At 44.9% G+C, this 19,818-nt stretch overlaps 1 protein-coding gene across 2 annotated transcripts in view; it reads left to right on the forward strand.

The window, feature by feature from the left end:
• The window catches only part of ITFG2 (integrin alpha FG-GAP repeat containing 2), a 272,555-nt gene that overhangs the window by 233,631 nt on the left and 19,106 nt on the right, over positions 1-19,818 (forward strand). For both annotated transcript variants that reach the window (XM_030214748.1, XM_030214747.1), the window contains exon 10: positions 13,234-13,351. In XM_030214748.1, coding sequence (XP_030070608.1) covers positions 13,234-13,351 — 118 coding nt within the window. The remainder of the gene's footprint in view (positions 1-13,233; positions 13,352-19,818) is intronic.

Below are 19,818 nucleotides of genomic sequence, written 5' to 3' on the forward strand. Positions count from 1 at the left end.
AACGGGAAGGAAGAGAGGAGGGTAGGTGGAGGCGAGTGGTTACAAGTGGTTACGAGTCAAAAGCAATGTTAAAGAGGTGGGCTTTCAGTCTAGATTTAAAGGTGGCCAAGGATGGGGCAAGACGTAGGGGCTCAGGAAGTTTATTCCAGGCGTAGGGTGCAGCGAGACAGAAGGTGCGAAGTCTGGAGTTGGCAGTAATGGAGAAGGGAACAGATAAGAAGGATTTATCCATGGAGCGGAGTGCACGGAAAGGGGTGTAGGGAAGGACGAGTGTGGAGAGATACTGGGGAGCAGCAGAGTGAGTACATTTATAGGTTAGTAGAAGAAGTTTGAACAAGATGCAAAAACGGATAGGGAGCCAGTGAAGGGTCTTGAGGAGTATGAGTAAAGCGACCCTGGCAGAAGACGAGACGGGCAGCAGAGTTTTGAACCGACTGGAGGGGGGAGAGGTGACTAAGTGGGAGGCCAGCAAGAAGCAGATTGCAGTAGTCTAAACGAGAGGTGACAAGGGTGTGGATGAGGGTTTTGGTAGAGTGCTCGGAAAGAAAGGGGCGGATTTTACGGATGTTGTAAAGAAAGAAACGACAGGTCTTGGCAATCTGCTGGATATGATCAGAGAAGGAGAGAGAAGAGTCAAAGATGACCCCAAGGTTTCGAGCTGAGGAGACAGGGAGAATGAGAGAGCCATCAACAGAAATAGAAAACGGGGGGAGCGGGGAGGTGGGTTTGGGGGGGAAAATGAGAAGCTCGGTTTTGGTCATATTTAATTTCAGGTGGCGTTGAGACATCCAGGCAGCAATGTCAGACAAGCACGCTGAAACTTTGGTTTGGATGCAAGGTGAGATATCAGTGGTAGAAAGGTAGATTTGGGAGTCATCAGCATAGAGATGGTAGGAAAAGCCATGGGATGAGATTAATGAACCAAGGGAAGAAGTGTAGATAGAAAAGAGGAGGGGACCAAGAACAGAACCCTGAGGTACGCCGACAGGCAGAGGAATAGAAGTAGAAGAGGATCCACCAGAGTGAACACTAAAGGTGCGGAGGGAGAGGTAGGAAGAGAACCAGGAAAGGACAGAGCCCTGGAATCCAAGTGAGGACAGTGTGAGGAGAGAAAATCAAGGCAGCGGTGGTGAACAGCACGCTCAAGTAATTTGGAGAGAAAAGGAAGGAGGGAGATGGGTCGGTAATTAAAGGGACAAGTAGGGTCGAGTGGCTTCTTAAGGAGAGGTGTGACCACAGCATGTTTAAAGGCAGCAGGGACAGTCGCAGTGGAAAGTGAGAGGTTGAGAATGTGACAGATAAAAGGAATAAGAGCAGGAGAGATGGCATTAAGAAGGTGGGTGGGAATGGGATCAGAGGAACAGGTGGCACAATTTGAGGAAGAAAGGAGAAGTGTAGTTTCCTCAATAGTAACTTCAGGAAAGGAGGAAAGAGAATGAGGGGAAGGAGAGAGAGGGGAATGGACTAGTGGAGGGAGAGGTGGTGAGGTAGAGAAAGCAAGGTTTATCTTTTGAACCTTGTTGTGAAAGAATTCACATGAAGTTTCAGCATAACAGCATAACAGAGTAGTTCTCCACATGCATCCTAAGTTCCTTCCTAAGGTGTTTGATGGAGTTCCATCTTAACCAGTCAATTATACTTCCAACAGTTTTCCCAAAACCTCAGGCCCATCCTGGTGAAAACACGCTGCACAAATTGGGCTGCAGTCGAGCCTTAGCCTTCTGTCTGGATCAGACTAAAGCCCAGAGACAGTCAACCTAGTTTTCATTTCTTTTGACCCAAATAGGATGTGGGCAGCTGTTGTTAAGTGCACTTTATCCAATTGACTACCAGACTGCATATCTTTCACTTTTGCCAAGGCTGGGCTGACTCTGGAGCATCATGTCATGGCTCACAATTGGCTGTGTTGATAGTCCATTTGAGGTCGCAAAACTGCGACATGGTCTTCAGTCCACACATTCCCATCTTATTGCTGTCTTGATCAGAATACTCGATGTGACAGTCATAAGAACATAAGTTTACTTTAGTTTGTTAAACATTTGCTTAACTGCCTTTTACAAAATCAAAGCAGTGTACAATCTAAAGGAAAAAGGAAGAGAACTACAAAATCAAACAGAAAAGTATAGAATGAAAAGAAAATAAGTGTTGCCATACTGGGACAGACTGAAGATCCATCAAGCCCAGTGTCCTGTTTCCAACAATGGCCAGTCCAGGTCACAAGTACCTGGCAAGATCCTACAAGAGTAAAACAGATTTTATGTTGCTTACCCTAGAAATAAGCGGTGGATTTTCTTTTTCTTAAGTCCATCTTAATGGCTGATGGATTTTTCTTTTAGGAAATTTGTCCTTACTTGGGCAGTTGGTTGATCCGAGCCCCCTCCTGTCAAGAGTCTTCATGTCACACCAAGAATGGTGGCTCTACGGAGAGGACGTGACATCAACCATCCTAATGGCAGCTTGAGCTTTGGGCTTCAGGGCTTCCTGCAGACAAAAGATGCTGATTCTGCTCCTACCTTGCTAATTCTTTGGCGATTCTGTAGAAAAAGCACTGTTACATCCTTTGGTGTTCTGATATCAACCCGGAGGTGGCCTGCAGAGGCAAAAGCATCAGCGGGTGTGATCCTCATGTCGGGGTTGTGTTATGAAACAAAGATGGTGGATTCTGGGAATTATGCGTTGGGCAGCACAGCGCCCCAAGATGCATAGATTTCCTCCTCTCTGCACTGAGATGTGGACTTGGTTCCGAGAATTAAAATCTGATCTCACATCTGTGAGATCCGAGTTGCAAGACACCTTGAAGAAATTGAAAAAGATGTCAGGGACATTGGACGCCACGTAGAGACTACAAAAGTGCAATTGGAAGCACATGGGGAAGATCTGGATCACCTCCGCATGTAGCTTTCCCAACCGGAGCAATAACATGAAGCTGCGATCCTCAAAACAGAGGATCTAGAAAATAGATCTCGGAGGTGTAATATTTGTTTCCAGGGAATCCCAGAGATGATGGCTGATGTGAGTCTGATGGAGGTCGCTGGACTCATCTTGATGAGGGCTGTGCAGTTGGCGGAGGATACAGCTACCCTACCGCCCCCACCTCTAGACAGAGCACATTGCGTGTTGGGATCTCAGCTAGGCAGTCGGCCCTGAGATGTTATTGTGGGCTTCCATAAATATGGTGACGGAGAAAATGTTCTGTGGGTGATTCACTGCAAAGGGGGTGCTATTGGGAAGATGCAGACAGGGAGGTGTACCCTGATATCACACCTGCCACCCTGACTTGACGCCGAGAGTATCGCTACTGGACCTGGCTGCTTCGTGAACACCAGTTCCGCTATCAGTGGCTTTTTCTCAGTGGACTGTCCTTTATGGTGGGAGGGGAAACCTATTCAGCCACCTTTGTTTCAGCAGTGAAGGATAACCTTGTGGCTGCAGGCCTGCTTGCATGAGATGAACTTGTGGCATCGACATCATCTACCTTGCCTCAGAAGTCTCCACACCGATCTGGTTGGCAGTGTGTGTCCAAATTGGGGAAAACCTCCTGACTGCTTGGTTGTTAGTGAATCTATTGATAATCGTGCTTTGCTGTTTTTACTATGTGATCCCCCCCCCCCCCCCAATTAGGAGCATAGCTTGTATTACCCTATTGTTTTGTGTTTGACCTATTTTTCGTTGCAAGGATAGTTCTGTGGGTTTGGGATTTGTCTTTCCTCTACTTATGGGCCCTTGCTGTTTGTTTTGGGGCCTGTTTTCTGTGAGTAGGGTGAGGGGTAGGGGAAGAGAATGGGGTTTGGGTTTTGGTTGGATGAATATGTGGTGGTGAAGTCTTACTTAAGATTTTTGACTTATAATATTAAGGGTATTAATTCCCTCCAGAAGAGGCAATTTATTTTTTAAAGAGGCGCATCATACAAAAATGGATGTGGGTTCTGTACAGAAAACTCACTTGCTTCCGTCACATGCCTCTGCTTTCTCATCCCCCTTACCCTGTGGTATTTCAGGCTACTAATAGGAAATATAAGAAAACTAATGGGTTGGGATATTATGTCATAAGAACGTTCGTAAAGGCTGAGTTAAATGGGCAGTTATACAGTTAGTTAATATTTATGCCCCTAATATGGGTCAGGGGTCTGTCTTTGCGTCCCTGGAATCTAAGCTTCTGAACATTTGGAAGGGCCTTTTGGTGGCTGGGTGAGATTTTAACCTTACTTGTAACCCTCTGCTTGATAATTCTTCTGCAAAAATTTGCTATGCTAAGAAAGACCAGGCACAGTTGCACAGCTTCATGGCCAGGGTAGGTTTGGAAAACGTTTATCACCTTCATCATACTGGAGAATGCAATTACTCGTTTTATTCGTCCCTCCATGATTCTTATATGCGGATAGATTTGTGGTTGTTGGATTGAGGCCACTACTGTTTGATTTCTAAGGTGGTTATCGAACACTGAGTTTGGTCAAATAATGCTCCAGTCTCCTTAGTCCTCACACAATTTCAAGAGGGGAAGGGTCAGAGATTTTGGCATCTAAATGATCAGATGCTGGCTGATCCTCAACTGCTGACTCAATTGGAGGCAGATTTTCAGGAGTATTTTGCACTCAGTGATAATGGAGCGGTTGGTCCCGTTTCTTTATGGGGGGAGGGCTTAAGGCCTTTGCGCCGGGCATGTGTATATTTATTTATTTATAGCATTTATACCCCGCTCTTTCCCGCTCGGTAGCAGGTTCAGTGTGGCTTACAAGGTATGGTACCAAGTATCACAGAGATAATACAAAGTAAGGTACAAAATATCACAGAGAGAACCCAGTTATAGAGAGTGGAACAATAGGAAGAGACGTGGGGGAGAGGATTGGAGTATGGGTAGTGCTAGTGGTGTGGATTAGGTTCGAAAATTAAGTTGGGTTGTTTGGGTAGGCTTGTTTGAAGAGGTAAGTTTTCAGCAGCTTTTGGAAGGGTAGATGTTCATTGGTTGTTCGGATGTGTCGAGGTATTGCGTTCCAGAGTTTGCTGCCTATAACGGAGAAGTTGGATGCGTAGTAGGTTTTGTATTTGAGGCCTTTGCAATTGGGAAGATGAAGATTGAGATATGTTCGAGAAGATTTGGACGCGTTCCTGGTTGGTAGATCGATCAAGTCGGCCATGTAGCTTGGAGATTCGCCATGGAGGATTTTGTGGATCATTGTGTGGGCTTTGAAGTTTATGCGTTTCTTGATAGGGAGCCAGTGAAGTTTTTCACATAATGGTGTTGCACTTTCAAATTGTGATTTGCCAAAAATGAGTCTGGCTGCTGTGTTTTGTGCGGTTTGGAGTTTTTTCGTGATTTTGGGCTTTGCAACCGATGAAGATGCTGTTGCAGTAGTCGGCATAGGTGAGCACTGTGGATTGTACTACATTGCGGAAAGTTTTTTGTGGGAGGAATGGTTTTACTCTTTTCAGTACCTACATCATGTTGACCATCTTCTTTGTCGTGGCTTTTGCATGAGTTTCTAAGGTTAGGTGGTTGTCTAATGTTACTCCTAGGATTTTTAGATTGTCAGATATTGGGATTGTAACGTTGGGGTGATCAGTGTGGTTGGGAGCTGAGTGGCGTGTTGGGATGAAAGGATTAGGCATTGAGTTTTTTCTTTGTTCATTTTCATCTTGAAAGCGTTGGCCCAGGATGCTAGGATGTTCATGGCAATGATTATTTTCTCCGAGATTTCTGTAAAGTTGGATTGGAAAGGGATGAATATTGTGACATCATCAGCGTAGATGAAGGAGTTAAGGCCGGATTTGGATAGGGATTTGGCCAGAGGAATCATCATAAGGTTGAAGAGGATCGGGGATAGAGGTGAGCCTTGGGGGACGCCGCATTTTGATGACCATGTAGGCGATATTGATGATGTTGATTTGACCTGATATGATCTGGTGGTGATAAAACTTTTTATCCACTTGATGATGTTTCCGCCGATGCCTAGTTTGTCCAGTAATTTTGTGAGAATATTATGGTCTACCATGTCAAATGCACTGGATAAGTCGAACTGCAGAAGAAGTATTTTGTTGCCAATTGAAATTTCCTGTTTGAACCTGGATATCAGGGTGAGCAGTACTGTTTCTGTGCAGTGTGCAGGTCGAAAACCCGATTGTGATTCGTGTAATATGGAGAACGTTTGAGTGAATTCTTTTAGTTGGGAGGTCACTCTATTTTCCATCAGTTTGATTAGAAGAGGGATGGAGGCCACAGGTTGATAATTAGTGATGTCACTCGCTGATTTCTTGGGGTTTTTCTGTATTGGTGTAAGTAGAATATTACAGTGTTCGGTGGGGAAGGAGCCTTGTTGAAGTAGGAAATTTAAGTGGGTGGTGAATTCTGTAATGAATCGTTCAGGGGCATTTTTCATAAGATAATTGGGGCATGGGTCCAGGTGGCAGTGAGACTTGGAGAGTTTGGATAGTGCTAAGGAGGTTTCCTTAGTGCTGAGGGGGGTGAAATTTGTCCCATAGCGATCTGCTGGGATCTCTTCAGAGTCAGGGTCCAGTTCATCAAGGAAAGTGTCAATATTGGAATCATCATGGGGAATTGTGTTGCACAGATTGATATCCCTCAGTAAGTATCTGATTCGGGTTTGCAAAGAGTGGCAATTGCATTCTTGCTCGCAGTTGTGTCAACTTAGCGGGATTGTCGTGCTCGCCTGTCTCTGCCCTCAATTGTGTTGGAACTGGAGTGGTGGTCTGTCGGTGGGAGTTGCAATAGTTGGATTTGGAGGATATTGTGTGCTTATTTCAGAAAACTCATCTAGAATTTTGAGGGGGTTGATAAAGCAGGGTGTTTATTGGCTGCTAACCTTCGGAAACAGTAGGCCCGGAATTTAGTGGTGCGGGTTAAGGATCAGACAAGCAGATGATCAAAAGCAAACGCCGGCACTAGAGGCTGTTAGCGCCATACTAGCACTGGTGTTTGCTACCGCCCCATGATCAGAGCCCACGAGCACGTGAAACAACGTGCTCATGGGCTCTTAGCACAAGTAGCCTGCAAATGCATGCTAATCAGCGCTTAACGCATTCATCCCCAATGATCAGCGTCCAGCGCGCCAAAGATTGGGTCGCTGGCCGCAACAAACCCTACGCCAGCTCTGAGCTGGCGTTAGGGTTTGCAGATCATTGGGGAGGAATGGTGAGCCCTGTCCAGCATGCTGGCAGGCCCCCATTCCACCCTACAGCAAACCTGCCAGTGAGGGCAGTTGAGGACGTCCAAAATTTGGACGTTTCTGTGATGGGGCAGTTGAGGACGTCCAAATTTTGGACGTTTCTGCAATGGGCAATTAAGGATGTCCAAAATTGGATGTTTCTATGAGAAAGACGTCTTTCTCATAGAAACATCCAATTTTGGACGCCCTTAATTGCCCATTGCAGAAACGTCCAAATTTTAGAGGTCCTCAACTGCCCGTCGCTATACCTCCAACACCCCCTTGAAATTTGGCCATCCCTGCAACAGGGCAGTTGAGACGCCCATCTTCCGATTTAAAGATGGGCGTCCTTCTCTTTTCATTGGTCTCCAGCCCAGACCTGTCAAACAAGTGCGGGAGGATTGTGCTGAGCGCATGCTCATGCACAATTCTCCTGCACTTCTACCCCATAATCAGAGATAATTGTGCTGCTTAAATTTGCATGCATTATCTCTGATCATAGCTCTAATAGCGCCCCGTGCTGTTCCAGCGCTATTTTAGAGCGCTGTTTGGAACAGCGTGGGGCTTTTGATCATCTGCCTGAGAATGCGGTTGTGGTTCAGGGTGATCGGGCAATCAATCAGGAGTTTGTCCATTATTATGCACGGTTATGCATAGTTATATTCTATTGGTCCGACGGTTCCGGAAGCTAAGGTGGAGGCATATTTGGAAGTAGTATCTCTTCGTCGGTTGCCTGAGAGTGTGTCTGCTCAGCTTTCCACTCCTATTTCGGTGGCGAAGGTCTGATGATATTGCCCGTCTCCCCTCCTGTAAGGCCTCTGGGCTGGATGGATTTTTGAATCTGTTTTATAAGAAATTTGTTAATATCATGGTGGGACCGTTGGCCCACTTCTATAATTCATTGCTTTCTGAAACTCGGCTACTATTCTCCCTTTGGCAAGTGGGAGTTGTGTTGTCTAAACCGGGGAAAGATCCTGAAAGTTGCAGTTATCAGTCTGTCTTTCTATTGAGGGTAGATTACAAACTCCTTACCCAGATTTTGGCAGCCCAGCTTCAACGTTTTCTGCCTGATAAGAACATAAGAGTAGCCATACTGTTTCAGACCAATGGTCCATCTAGCTCAGCATCCTGTTTTCCAAACAGTGACCAAGCCAGGTCACAAGTCCCTGGCAGAAACCCAAATCATGGCAACACTCCATACTACAAATCCCAGGACAAGCAGTTGCCTCCCATGTCTCTCAATAGCAGACTATGGATTTTTCCTCTAGGAATTTGTCCAAACGTTTTTTAAACTCAGATACGATAACCACTCTTACCGCATCTCCCGGCAAAGAGTTCCAGAGCTTAACTATTTGTTGAGTGAAAAAATATTTCCTCCTATTTGTTTTAAAAGTATTTCCATGTAACTTACTTGAGTGTCCCCTAGTCTTTGTACTTTTGGAATGCGTAAAAAATTGATTTACTTCTAGTCGTTCTACACCACTCAGGATTTTGTAGACCTCAATCATATCTCCCCTCATCCGTCTCTTCTCCAAGCTGAAGATCCCTAACCTCTTCAGCCTTTCCTCATATGAGAGGAGTTCCATCCCCTTTATCATTTTGGTTGCTCTTCTTTGAACCTTTTCTAATTCCACTATTGGGCTCATTTTTGAAAGAGAAGGGTGCCCATCTTTTGACATAGTGATCAATCCAGGTTTATTGCTGGCAGGCAACCTAGGGATAATGTTCGTCGGTTGTTGGACGTTATCTGGGTGGCGAGTCGTGAGCCTTTTCTGGCAGTGGTGTTGGGGGTTGACGCGGAGTAGGCTTTTGACAAGGTGTATTGGCTGTTTATGATGGCCACACTGTGGGTTGGTTGTTGCTCATTTATGACTTGTTGGTGGCGTGTTTTCAAGTAAACGGTACCTATACGGACTTTTTCCAGCTTCATCGGGGCACCTGGTAGGGTTTTCCCCTGTCCCCGTTAATTTTTGCTTTGACTATGGGAACCGTAAGGTCAGGCGATTTGCGAGTGTCTGGAGGTTCGTGTGATTCAGGTGGGGGATCAGGTCATAAAATTTTGCTTTATGCCAATGATATTCTTTTTACACTGACGGACCTGCTCTGCTCCTTACCAACTGTTGTGCGGCACATTCTCCAGTATGGGAGATTGTTGGGCTTTACTCTTAATATTTCTAAGGCAGAGGTTTTGAACCTTACTGTGACGAATCACTTACTTTCAGTTCTTAAAGAGCAGTTTTCATTTTGGTGGGCTTCCCATAGCATTTGGTATTTGGGGTCCATATTCCAGCAGATTTGGATCATTTATTCTGAATTATCCTTCCTTATTTAACCGTATGCTGTCTGATTTGAATCTCCTGGAAGGCTTGTGTGTATCTTGGGTGGGTAGAACTAGTGTAGTCAAAATGAATGTACTGCCCCACTTTCTCTACCAGTTTGCTTGTCTCTCTTTGCCTATTCCTGAAGTTTTTCTGGTTAAACTTCAGCACAAGCCCCCCCCCCCCCCCCCCCCCCCCCGAGGGCGTAGGAGTCGCATGTATGTGGATAGGGAGCAGGAAGGTAATGGGAGTTTCTGATTTTGTTACTTATCGTGCAGCCCAACTCATAGTACTTCTTGAGTGGGCTGCTTTTCCCCATAAGCTTTGGGTGCAGCTGGAGCAATGTCTGCTGGAAGAGATGCCTTTGAGCTATTTGCCTTGGCTGTCCTTGGCTTAGCTGTGCTCCCGTATTCGGATTGCGCTGTATGGGGTTTCTTGCACTCTTGCCCTCTGGTGTGCTGCATTGTTTCCCTATCAATGCTACTTTTTTTTATACCCCTATCTTGTATGCTCTGGGATTTGGTGGGATGTGGCCTTTGGGTCAACATTTGGTCCAGGGGTACTTTATCCCTTTTTCTGCTTTACAAGATACATATGGGTTGGGAGGATCAGATTACTTTTATTGTCAACTGAGGGATTTTTTAGTTGAATAACTCATTTTTATTGGCATATCATTATATCAAAAGACTCATACACAGCAATAATGGCATAACTGAAGCAGAACAAAACTCATCTCACAGCACCCTCTCACCCCGCCCACTCCTAATTCTCTTATACAGCTCCCTTTTAGGTCCATAGTACTTCTGAATCCTCTACAGCCAAGCATTGTGGTAGTTCAAATTAACTAGTCCCTGTTAATTATTTTATCTCTAAGAAATTCAAGAAAGCGGAATGAGCCCCTGAGTTTTATGAGGAAAACGGTCCTGGTCCTGGAGGCACCTCGGCCAGTCACGTTTTCAGTATATCCACAAAGAATATTCATGACATTGATTTGCATGCAAATCAATCTCATGAATATTCTTTGTGGGTATCCTCAAAATCTGACTGGTTGGGGTGCCTACAGGACCAGGTTTGGGAACCACTGTTGAAGATCTTTTGCCTGGGGGTGGGGACGGTTTTGATCTCCAGTTTGTATAAGGCCTTGCTTTATAGCCGCCCCATTCATCAACTCTATGAACATCACTGTGAAACGTTTTTGGGTACTTCTTTGGACAAGACATAGTGGAGAACAACCTATATCCAGCTTCTGAGGTTCTTGATTGCCTCCAGTTATGTAGAACATGGATACAAAATGCTCTTCCAATGGTATTATACCCCAGCCAAACTGTGCAGGATTTTTGTTCCAGTACTGTTGGAGAGGTTGTGCTGCAGAATGCACATCTGGTGGACCTGTCCAAAAGTGCAAATTTTTTGGGCCATGGCATCTCAACTTCTTCAGAACCTTTTGGGACTCGTGTCCTCCTTCTGTTTCTACTTAATGGACAGCCCAGTACTCTGGCGGATGACCTTTATCATCTGCTGGCTTCAGTGGTTACTGCAGCTCTCCTTTACTTAGCATTGGCTTGGTGTCAGCTGGATTCTCCTGCCTGGGACCATCTGTTGTCCAAACTGGATTATTTGTACTTGATGTCGAAGTTGACCGCTAATAAGCGGGACAGTCTGGGCTACTTTCATGCTGTGTGGAAACCCTACCGACTGTGGCATGGTATTTCTTGATTGGAACTTGAGATGGGTTTGCCTGGTCACCCCCTGGGTAGATTTTTGGTTCTTCGCTTTGGGGTGGGGGGTAGGGTAAGAGGAAAGATTATGACTGTTGTTGTTACTTGGTGGCTTGTTGGCATTCAGCCTGTGTATTAGTTTTCTTGTTGGTCTTTGAATAAAGAGTTAGACAGGGGAGAAAAAAGAGTGATGGCTCTACTAGGTGCACTTGGTTGGATAATCAACTATGACAAAAGTCAATTAGTTCTGATCCACACAAGGGAAAAATATTAAAATATTTCTGCCCTTGGCTTGTCAGTTGATAATTCAGAGTCAAATCCTCAATCTTCTCTCCTTAGTATAGCCCACAGTTTGAGATTATATATAAGTTTTGGAAACTGTGGCAGCCACTCTAGACTTTCTTCTTGGGCAAGTTTTCATATGAGACAGCTTCAATTTGCTCTATTCCATTGTTGGTCTCGCACTTCGGAGAATTTATGAGATTTCTCTTCCTTTGACTATTCAAGTGAGAAGCAACTTGTAATGGTCAGACAATTCTGCAGAATTCAACTCCACCCTTCTAGGCCTATTTTATTCTGTTCCACGCTGCACCCTCACAACAAGATTATGTATGTGTAGGTTGTTTGGTTTCTGGTAGTGACTTGCAGCAGCAAGACCAATTGTCCTTGATATGTTGTTTTCAGTGAACCTGATTTCCAAATGTAAGAAACAATGTCCTACTTGTACTCTGAGAAATTGGAGTTACTCACCTCTAGCATGTGTTCTGTGAGGACAGCAGGACATGTGTTCTCACATCCCTCCCTCCCTCCTCCCCTAGGAATTGTATTCCTTTTGCTTGATATTGTACTGCTGGTCCCACACGCATGAGCAGAGGGATGCTGCCAAAAGCTTCTTAAAGCTATAGAATGCTGGTTAGCGTCCAGATCGTACTCTGGTAGATGTCACCCGAATGTGAGGATACATGTCCTGCTGTTCTCAGAGAACACCTGCTGTAGGTGAGTAACTTCACTTTATGTACAGATATGTTCCTTGTCTCTAGTGGGCGCACAATCAAAGGTTTTGGACCTGGTTTAATGAAAGGTTAAGTGACTTGTCCAGGGCCACAAGGAGCTGAAGTGGGAGCTGAACCCAGTTTCCCTGGTTCTCGGCCCACTTATATGCCTTCCCTGCCTAGGCATTCTGTTAAATAATTACCCTCTTTCTCAAACTGAAGGATATAACTTTAAATAGCAGTATAACATCCAGTAAACAGCTAGCTACCTACTAAAAAAAGCTGTAGGGAGTTGGTTAAGAATGTGGTCTATTTGTCATTTATTTATTTGTTGCATTTGTATCCCACATTTTCCCACCTATTTGCAAGCTCAATGTGGCTTACATAGTACCGTGAAGGCATTTGCCAGCTCCGTTATAGAAACAAATACAGGTTGATGTTATAGTCTTATAAGGTTTATAGATCTAGACAACAGTTAGGAATAGTAGAGAAGGAGAGCTGTATAGTATACATTATAAGGTTTGTTTAAGTTGTGCTGCAGAGATTTAGGCCCTTAAGTTGGGTCCATAGGGTATTCCTTTTCAAACAGGTGGGTCTTTAATGCTTTCTGGAAATTAAGGTGGTCATGCGTTGTTTACACAGCTTTTGGTAGTGCGTTCCACAATTGTGTACTTATGTAGGAGAAGCTGGATGCATAAACTGATTTATATTTGAGTCCTTTGCAACTTGGGTAATGGAGATCTAAGTAAGTTCTTGTAGGTCTGACTGCATTTCTGGTTGGGAGATCTATGAAGGTCAGTCATGTATCCCGGGGCTTCATTGCAATCCCAAATACGAATATTGCTTGTATATTGTTTATATTATTAAGATATATTGCTATACTCTTCTTATTCACTATTTGATCACCCTCATCTTTCAGTAGTAAACGCCCTTAACTTAGAGGGCATGTATTTCCATTAGAGAGTTCTTTTGTGAATCAGAAGTGTAAAGGTTCTTGCTAGTGATGGATCTCCAATAAGTGGGCATTTCCCATTTTGTGTTACAGGACAATGGCCAGGAGGAGGTGGTTGCTTGTGCCTGGGACGGACAAACCTACATCATTGACCACAATCGCACTGTGGTCAGATTTCAGGTGGATGAGAATGTTAATGCTTTTTGTGCTGGTAAGTAGCCACCTTTTCATGGTGGTCTATCTGTATCCCTAACAGTGGGGCATAAGTGAAGAGAGAAGAAAGGAAGGAGAGAGTGTTATGAAAGAAAATAAGCGAGGAGTGAGGGGTGGAGGAAGAGATACAAGAAAGAGGTGAAAGATGAGGGAATTATGGAGAGTGAGGAAGGGTGAGTGAGTAGAAAGGTGAGGAGAAGAAAGTAGTATAGGTAGGATAAAGAAAAACAGAAAGAAAGAAAGAAAGTGAAAACTAAAGAAACGGACCCTACAACATAAGCAAAATAAAGAAGACGAAATTGAAAAATCTAGAGCAGTGCTTCTCAATCTAGTCCTTGGGGTACACCTAGCCAGTCAGGTTTTCAGGATATCCATAATGAATATGCATGAGAGAGATTTGCATACTGAAGAGGTAGTGCATGCAAATTTATCTCATGCATATTCATTGTGGGTATCCTGAAAATCTGAGTGGCTGAGTGTGCCACGAGAACTGGGTTGAGAAGCACTGATCTAGAGGAAATGCTGAGAGAATAAAATGAATAAGAAACTTTGGAAATCAAAGGGGGGAGGAAATGTAGAGAATGATAAAATGAATTAACAGAGAGTGTCTATAGAAATGAAAATAAATCTAAATGAAGTAATGAAAAAGATGGCAAATAAGATTTTATTAAGAAATGAAAGGTATGAAAACTCTGAGGACCAGCATGCCAGTTCCATTCTCATAGCTGGGTGACATCATCTGATGGAGCCCGATGCGGATGCTGACTAACAAGATTAATGTAGAATTTTCTACCAGTGTCCCACCGCGAACACGGGTCCCTCAGTCTTTGTTTTTCTGCGGAGCAGGGAGGACAGGTTCTTTCTTTATATTAATTTGATATACCGCCTGAACTAACAGGTAGACCAATTCTAAGAATTAGTTACAAATATAATAGCAAAAAGGGACTACAGTGTTCCGATAGTAAAGTAAATAGCACTCAAACTGAGAGAGGGGATGGTGCAAACAAAACGAGGGGGTAGTGGAGGGAGAGGGGTAGGGGTTGAGTTCGAAACCAACAGCTGTAACTATAATAAGCTAGTTTGGAAGGTTGAACGCCTGGCGAAACAGCCACTTTTTAAAGGATAATTCATTGCGGACTGAGGAAGGGAATCCCAAGAAACGGGCTGTGAAATAGAAGGCACAGCGTCTGGTTGATTCTAAGTTAGCTTGTTTGGGATTTGGTAGAACTAAATGGTGATCGTTGAGGGAGCACAACAGATGAATTGGTGAATAAGGAATGTTAAGATTAGGTAAATAATCTGGGGATCCCTGTCGGAAAGCTTTAAATGTAAGTGTGAGGAGTTTGTGAATAATTCTATAGGAAGCCAGTGGTATTTTCGAAGTAGGGGCGAAACATGGCCTGTTCTTTTAGCATGGCAGAGAAGTTTAACTGCGGTATTTTGTACTGTTTTGGAGACGCTTTAAAGAGTAACAAGGAGATCCTAGGTATTGTAATCCCCCAGGGGTACTCTCATGTGCTGAGGGCCTTCTTGTAGCTCCTGTCCATCATCACAAGCCCTCGGCCAGGGCTCACTAGCACTTTGCTTCTGAGAGAGGCCCAGAGACAAGGCTCCTCTATGGCAGCCTGTAAACTCGGTCTCAATGTTTGGATTCTCCTTTAACTCAGGGTGACTCCCTCAATTACCACCAGTTCGGGGACATGCCTCCCTGCTGTATCCTCTGGTAAGAGGTCACTTTTCTGGTACCCCTGATGGGCCCCCTGTCACCCTTCTTGGGAATATAACCCTGGTTTCAACTTTCATCAATATGCAAATTCACTCTGTACCAGATGCAAATCCCCTTTATTAGCACCCTGCTCCAGTCTTGTGGGGAACAACTTCTTTCCAGCATATCATTCAACTTCCAATAATACACAGTTCCATTACTACCAAAAGGCATACCAGGTACGTGCCTTCTTGGTTTTTAGAGGGATCCTTCTCTCTCAACTTCCAGGGGATCTCCTCCAGCAGGCTTCAGGTCCCCCATCTCCTCTCCTTGTTCCTGATTACGCTTACCAGAAATACACTGGTCTGCGCTTTTTCTCTCCGCTGGCCCCCTCGTTGGGGCACACCACTCCGTTCCCCGGGACCCTCTGCACTCAGTTCAGCCGACCTGCACTCCGTCAAGCAACTCTAGGTCACGCAGCAGTTCTCTGAGAATCCTATCCTTGTCACCAATATCTGTGACCCCACGGGGCCTTCACAGGTTTGTGATCCACAGGCCACTGCAATTCTTCAAACTTCCCCGCTGAGCAGCCCTCTTGCCAAGAGGAAACACAGAGACAGCCCTCCTGTGCCAGTCCCTCCTCCGGATCCCCTTGTCCAGGATTTACAAAACTCAGACCAAAAGTCTTTCTTTTTCCCTTCAGCACAGTCCTTGATACACACAAACAGCAGGTTTGCTTCAACTTCCCTTCACTCCCTTCTCATTGCTTACTGGGAGTTGAAAGGGGTCCCACCCAACCCCTGTCAGTCTCTAACATCTGATGGCCACCCTCCTGACCCAAGTTGAAACCCCTCACCTGCTGTTGGAGTGCTTCTGCAGCCACTTCTTTCCCTCTTTCACTAAGTCACAGAACCATGTGGCTAGGAGCCCTTTTACTTTCCCACCTTTAGCTTGAGCTAAGGCTGAAATGTCCATGTGCTTTCCTCCCGCAGTCTCCTCTCTCTCTCCAATCCTCCTCCACCTTCTCCAGACTGCCAGGGGCTCTTCTACAGCCCCCTTTACCAGCTGCATCCCATCATCATTATCCCACTCTCCCAGCTGTTTCCTATTTGGTTCCTCCAGCCCTCCCAGATCCTCCTCCTTTCCCCTAGGATTCTGGGACTCGTAGTAACACTTCCTCCTCTTACCCGGTGTCTCTCTCAAGGGCTGCTGGGACTTGTAGTCCTTCAGCTTCATTGTCCTCATTGATGAAGGAGACAGGCTGCTTTCCCCCACCAGCCCTGCACTTCTGATTCTGGCCCTTTCGGCTCTGTCCTTCTGGGGTGATCTAGGAGTACCCAAGCGACCTCCCCCTCCCCGCTTCCGTCGCTGTGACCCTCACTCCCTGCCTGATCACAATATATGATGTTGCAGTAATCGATTTTAGACATCAGAGTGGAGAGAATAAGTGAATGAAATGTATCATGATTGAAATAGCTTCGAACCAGTCGGAGTTGTCGGAGAATAAAGAAACCTGATTTGCATGTAGTTGGGAAAGCTGTGTAGAGAAAGTGAATCTAAAGTAACACCTAAATATCTAAAGGAGTCTACTGGGGTGATCATGGTGCCAAAGAGATTTAAAGGAGAGTTAGGGGTCGAAGAACTCCCAGTAAACCAACATGTGACCGTTTTTTCTTTGTTAAAACCAGTCTGTGTTTCAGGAGCCACTTATGAACTGCTTCTAAGCAGTCCTGAAGTGGTTGTAATGCAGATGAATATGGGTTTGTTGGAACAAGTAGGAGGATATTTTACATGGAGGGGCATAATCAAACGCGAACGCCTATGTGTAAGAACATCCATCTCTGAGAACGGGTCTGTGAAGGGGCGGGTTGAACTGTATTTTCGAAAAAAATGGACGTCCATCTTTTTTTTTCAAAAATACATTGGATTAGGGCGTTTTTTGAGCTGGGCGTTTTTGTTTTTTAGCGATAATCGAAACCGAAGCGTCCCAGCTCAAAAACGACCAAATCCAAGGCATTTGGTCGTGGGAGGGGCCAGCATTCGTAGTGCACTGGTCCCCCTGAGATGCCTCTATGCCAGCCTCAAATATCATACCTAGCTCCATGACAGCAGTATGCAGGTCCCCAGAGCAATTTTACTTTAGTTGGTGCTGCGCGGGACCCATGCAGAGAGGAAAAATCGGAAGGAAAAAAAAACAAGCAAGCAAGTGCAGTCAGGGACGTCCAAATTAAAAGAAAGTAAAAGGGGGAATTGAACCAGCAACCTTCTGATTACAAGCTCAGTGCTCTAGCCAGTGCACCACTGATTAGACGTCCTTCCCTTTCCATTAAGTCTCTCCAAGTTTCTGTCAGCCAATCACAGCTAATTTAGCTGACATCGGTGTCAGCTAAACAGCTGTGATTGGCTGACAGAAACTTGGAGGGACTTAATGGAAAGGGAAGGATGTCTAAGCACCTGAATACCGTGGTGCACTGAGCTTGTAATCAGAAGGTTGCTGGTTCGATTCCCCCTTTTACTATCCTGGTAATTTAGACGTCCATGACTGCACTTGCTTGGTTTTTTTTTTTTCTTCCGATTTTTCCTCTCTGCATGGGTCCTGCACAGCACCAACTAAACTAAAATTACTTTGGGGACCTGCATACTGCTGTCATGGAGCTGGGGATGACATTTGAGGCTGGCTTACAAGTTGGGAAAAAAGTGTTTAACGTTCGTTTTTTTTTGGTGGGAGGGGGTTAGTGACCACTGGGGGAGTCAGGGGAGGTCATCCCCGGTTCCCTCCGGTGGTCATCTGGTCATTTAGGGCACTTTTTTGGGACCTGTTCGTGAAAAAAACGGGTCCAACAAAAGTGACCTAAATTCTCTCTGAAAACGCCTTTCTTTTTTCCATTATCGGCCGAGCACGCACATCTCTGCTCAGCCGATAACCACGCCTCAGTCCCGCCTTCACCACGCCTCCGACACGCCCCCATCAACTTTATTCGTTCCCGCAACGGAGTGCAGTTGGAAACGCCCAAAATCGGCTTTCGATTATACTGATTTGGGCACCCGCGTGAGAAAGACATCCATGTCCCGATTTAGGTCGGAATATAGGCGTTTTTCTCTTTCGATTATAAGCAGGATAGTAACATAGTAGATGATGGCAGGAAAAGACCTGCACGGTCCATCCAGTCTGCCCAACAAGATAAACTCATATGTGCTACTTTTTGTGTATACCTTACCTTGATTTGTATTTGCCATTTTCAGGGCACAGACCATAGAAGTCTGCCCAGCACTAGCTCTGCCACCTAATCTCGGCTAAGCTTCTGAGGATCCCTTCCTTCTGAACAGGATTCCTTTATGTTTATCCCACGCATGTTTGAATTCCGTTACCGTTTTCATCTCTACCACCTCCCGCAGGAGGGCATACCAAGTATCCACCACTCTCTCCGTGAAAAAATACTTCCTGACATTTTTCTTGTCTGCCCCCCTTCAATCTCATTTCATGTCCTCTAGTTCTACCGCCTTCCCATCTACGGAAAAGGTTCATTTGCGGATTAATACCTTTCAAATTTTTGAACGTCTGTATCATATCACCCCTGTTTCTCCTTTCCTCCAGGGTATACATGTTCAGGTCAGCAAGTCTCTCCTCATACGTCTTGTAACGCAAATCCCATACCATTCTCATAGCTTTTCTTTGCACCGCTTCAATTCTTTTTACATCCTTAGCAAGATACGGCCTCCAAAACTGAACACAATAATCGAGGTGGGGCCTCACCAATGACTTATACAGGGGCATTAAAACCTCTTTTCTTCTGCTGGTCACACCTCTCTCTATACAGCCTAGCAACCTTCTAGCTACAGCCACCGCCTTGTTACATTGTTTCGTCGCCTTCAGATCCTCAGATACTATCATCCCGATCCCTCTCCCCATCCGTACATATCAGACTCTCACCATCTAACACATATGTCTCCCGTGGATTTCTGCTCCCTAATTGCATCACTTTGCATTTCTTCACATTGAATTTTAATTGCCAAACCTTAGACCATTCTTCTAGCTTCTGCAGATCCTTTTTCATGTTTTCCACTCCCTCTCGGGTGTCCACTCTGTTACAAATCTTAGTATTGTCTGCAAAAAGGCAAACTTTACCTTCTAACCCTTCGGCAATGTCACTCACAAATATATTGAATAAATCGGCCCCAGCACCAATCCCTGAGCAAATTCCATTAACCACCACCCTCTGGCGTCTGTCCGTTAACCAGTTCCTAATCCAGTTCACCACATTGGGTCCTATCTTTAGCCTGTCAAGTTTATTCAAGAGCCTTCTGTGGGTAACCGTGTCAAAAGCTTTGCTGAAATCTAAGTAGATTACGTCTATAGCACATCCATGATTCAATTCTCTGGTCATCCAGTCAAAGAATTCAATTAGATTCATTTGGCACGATTTACCTCTGGTAAAGCCATGTTGTCTCGGATCTTGCAACTTATTGGCTTCCAGGAAATTCACTATCCTTTCCTTCGTAAAAGTGAAAAATTACCAGTGCCTTCCCATGTGAGTATTTTTGTTCCTTTCACAATTATTCCGTCCTCTCTTTTTTATTCTGTTACCCTTTAATTTTTGTAGTATTTTCATCCCTTCAAGTTTCTTTCTTTTTCACGAGTTGCTAGGCCTGTTTAGGCTGGAGCACAGACCTCAGTTTGATCGCTGCCCCTTTTTACAGTTCATAATTGAGAAATTTAATTTGGCTGTGATTCTTTTCTCAATGTCCAAGAAGATATCCAG

Source organism: Microcaecilia unicolor, chromosome 9, assembly GCF_901765095.1.
Source record: "Microcaecilia unicolor chromosome 9, aMicUni1.1, whole genome shotgun sequence".
Classification (NCBI taxonomy): Eukaryota; Metazoa; Chordata; class Amphibia; order Gymnophiona; family Siphonopidae; genus Microcaecilia; species Microcaecilia unicolor.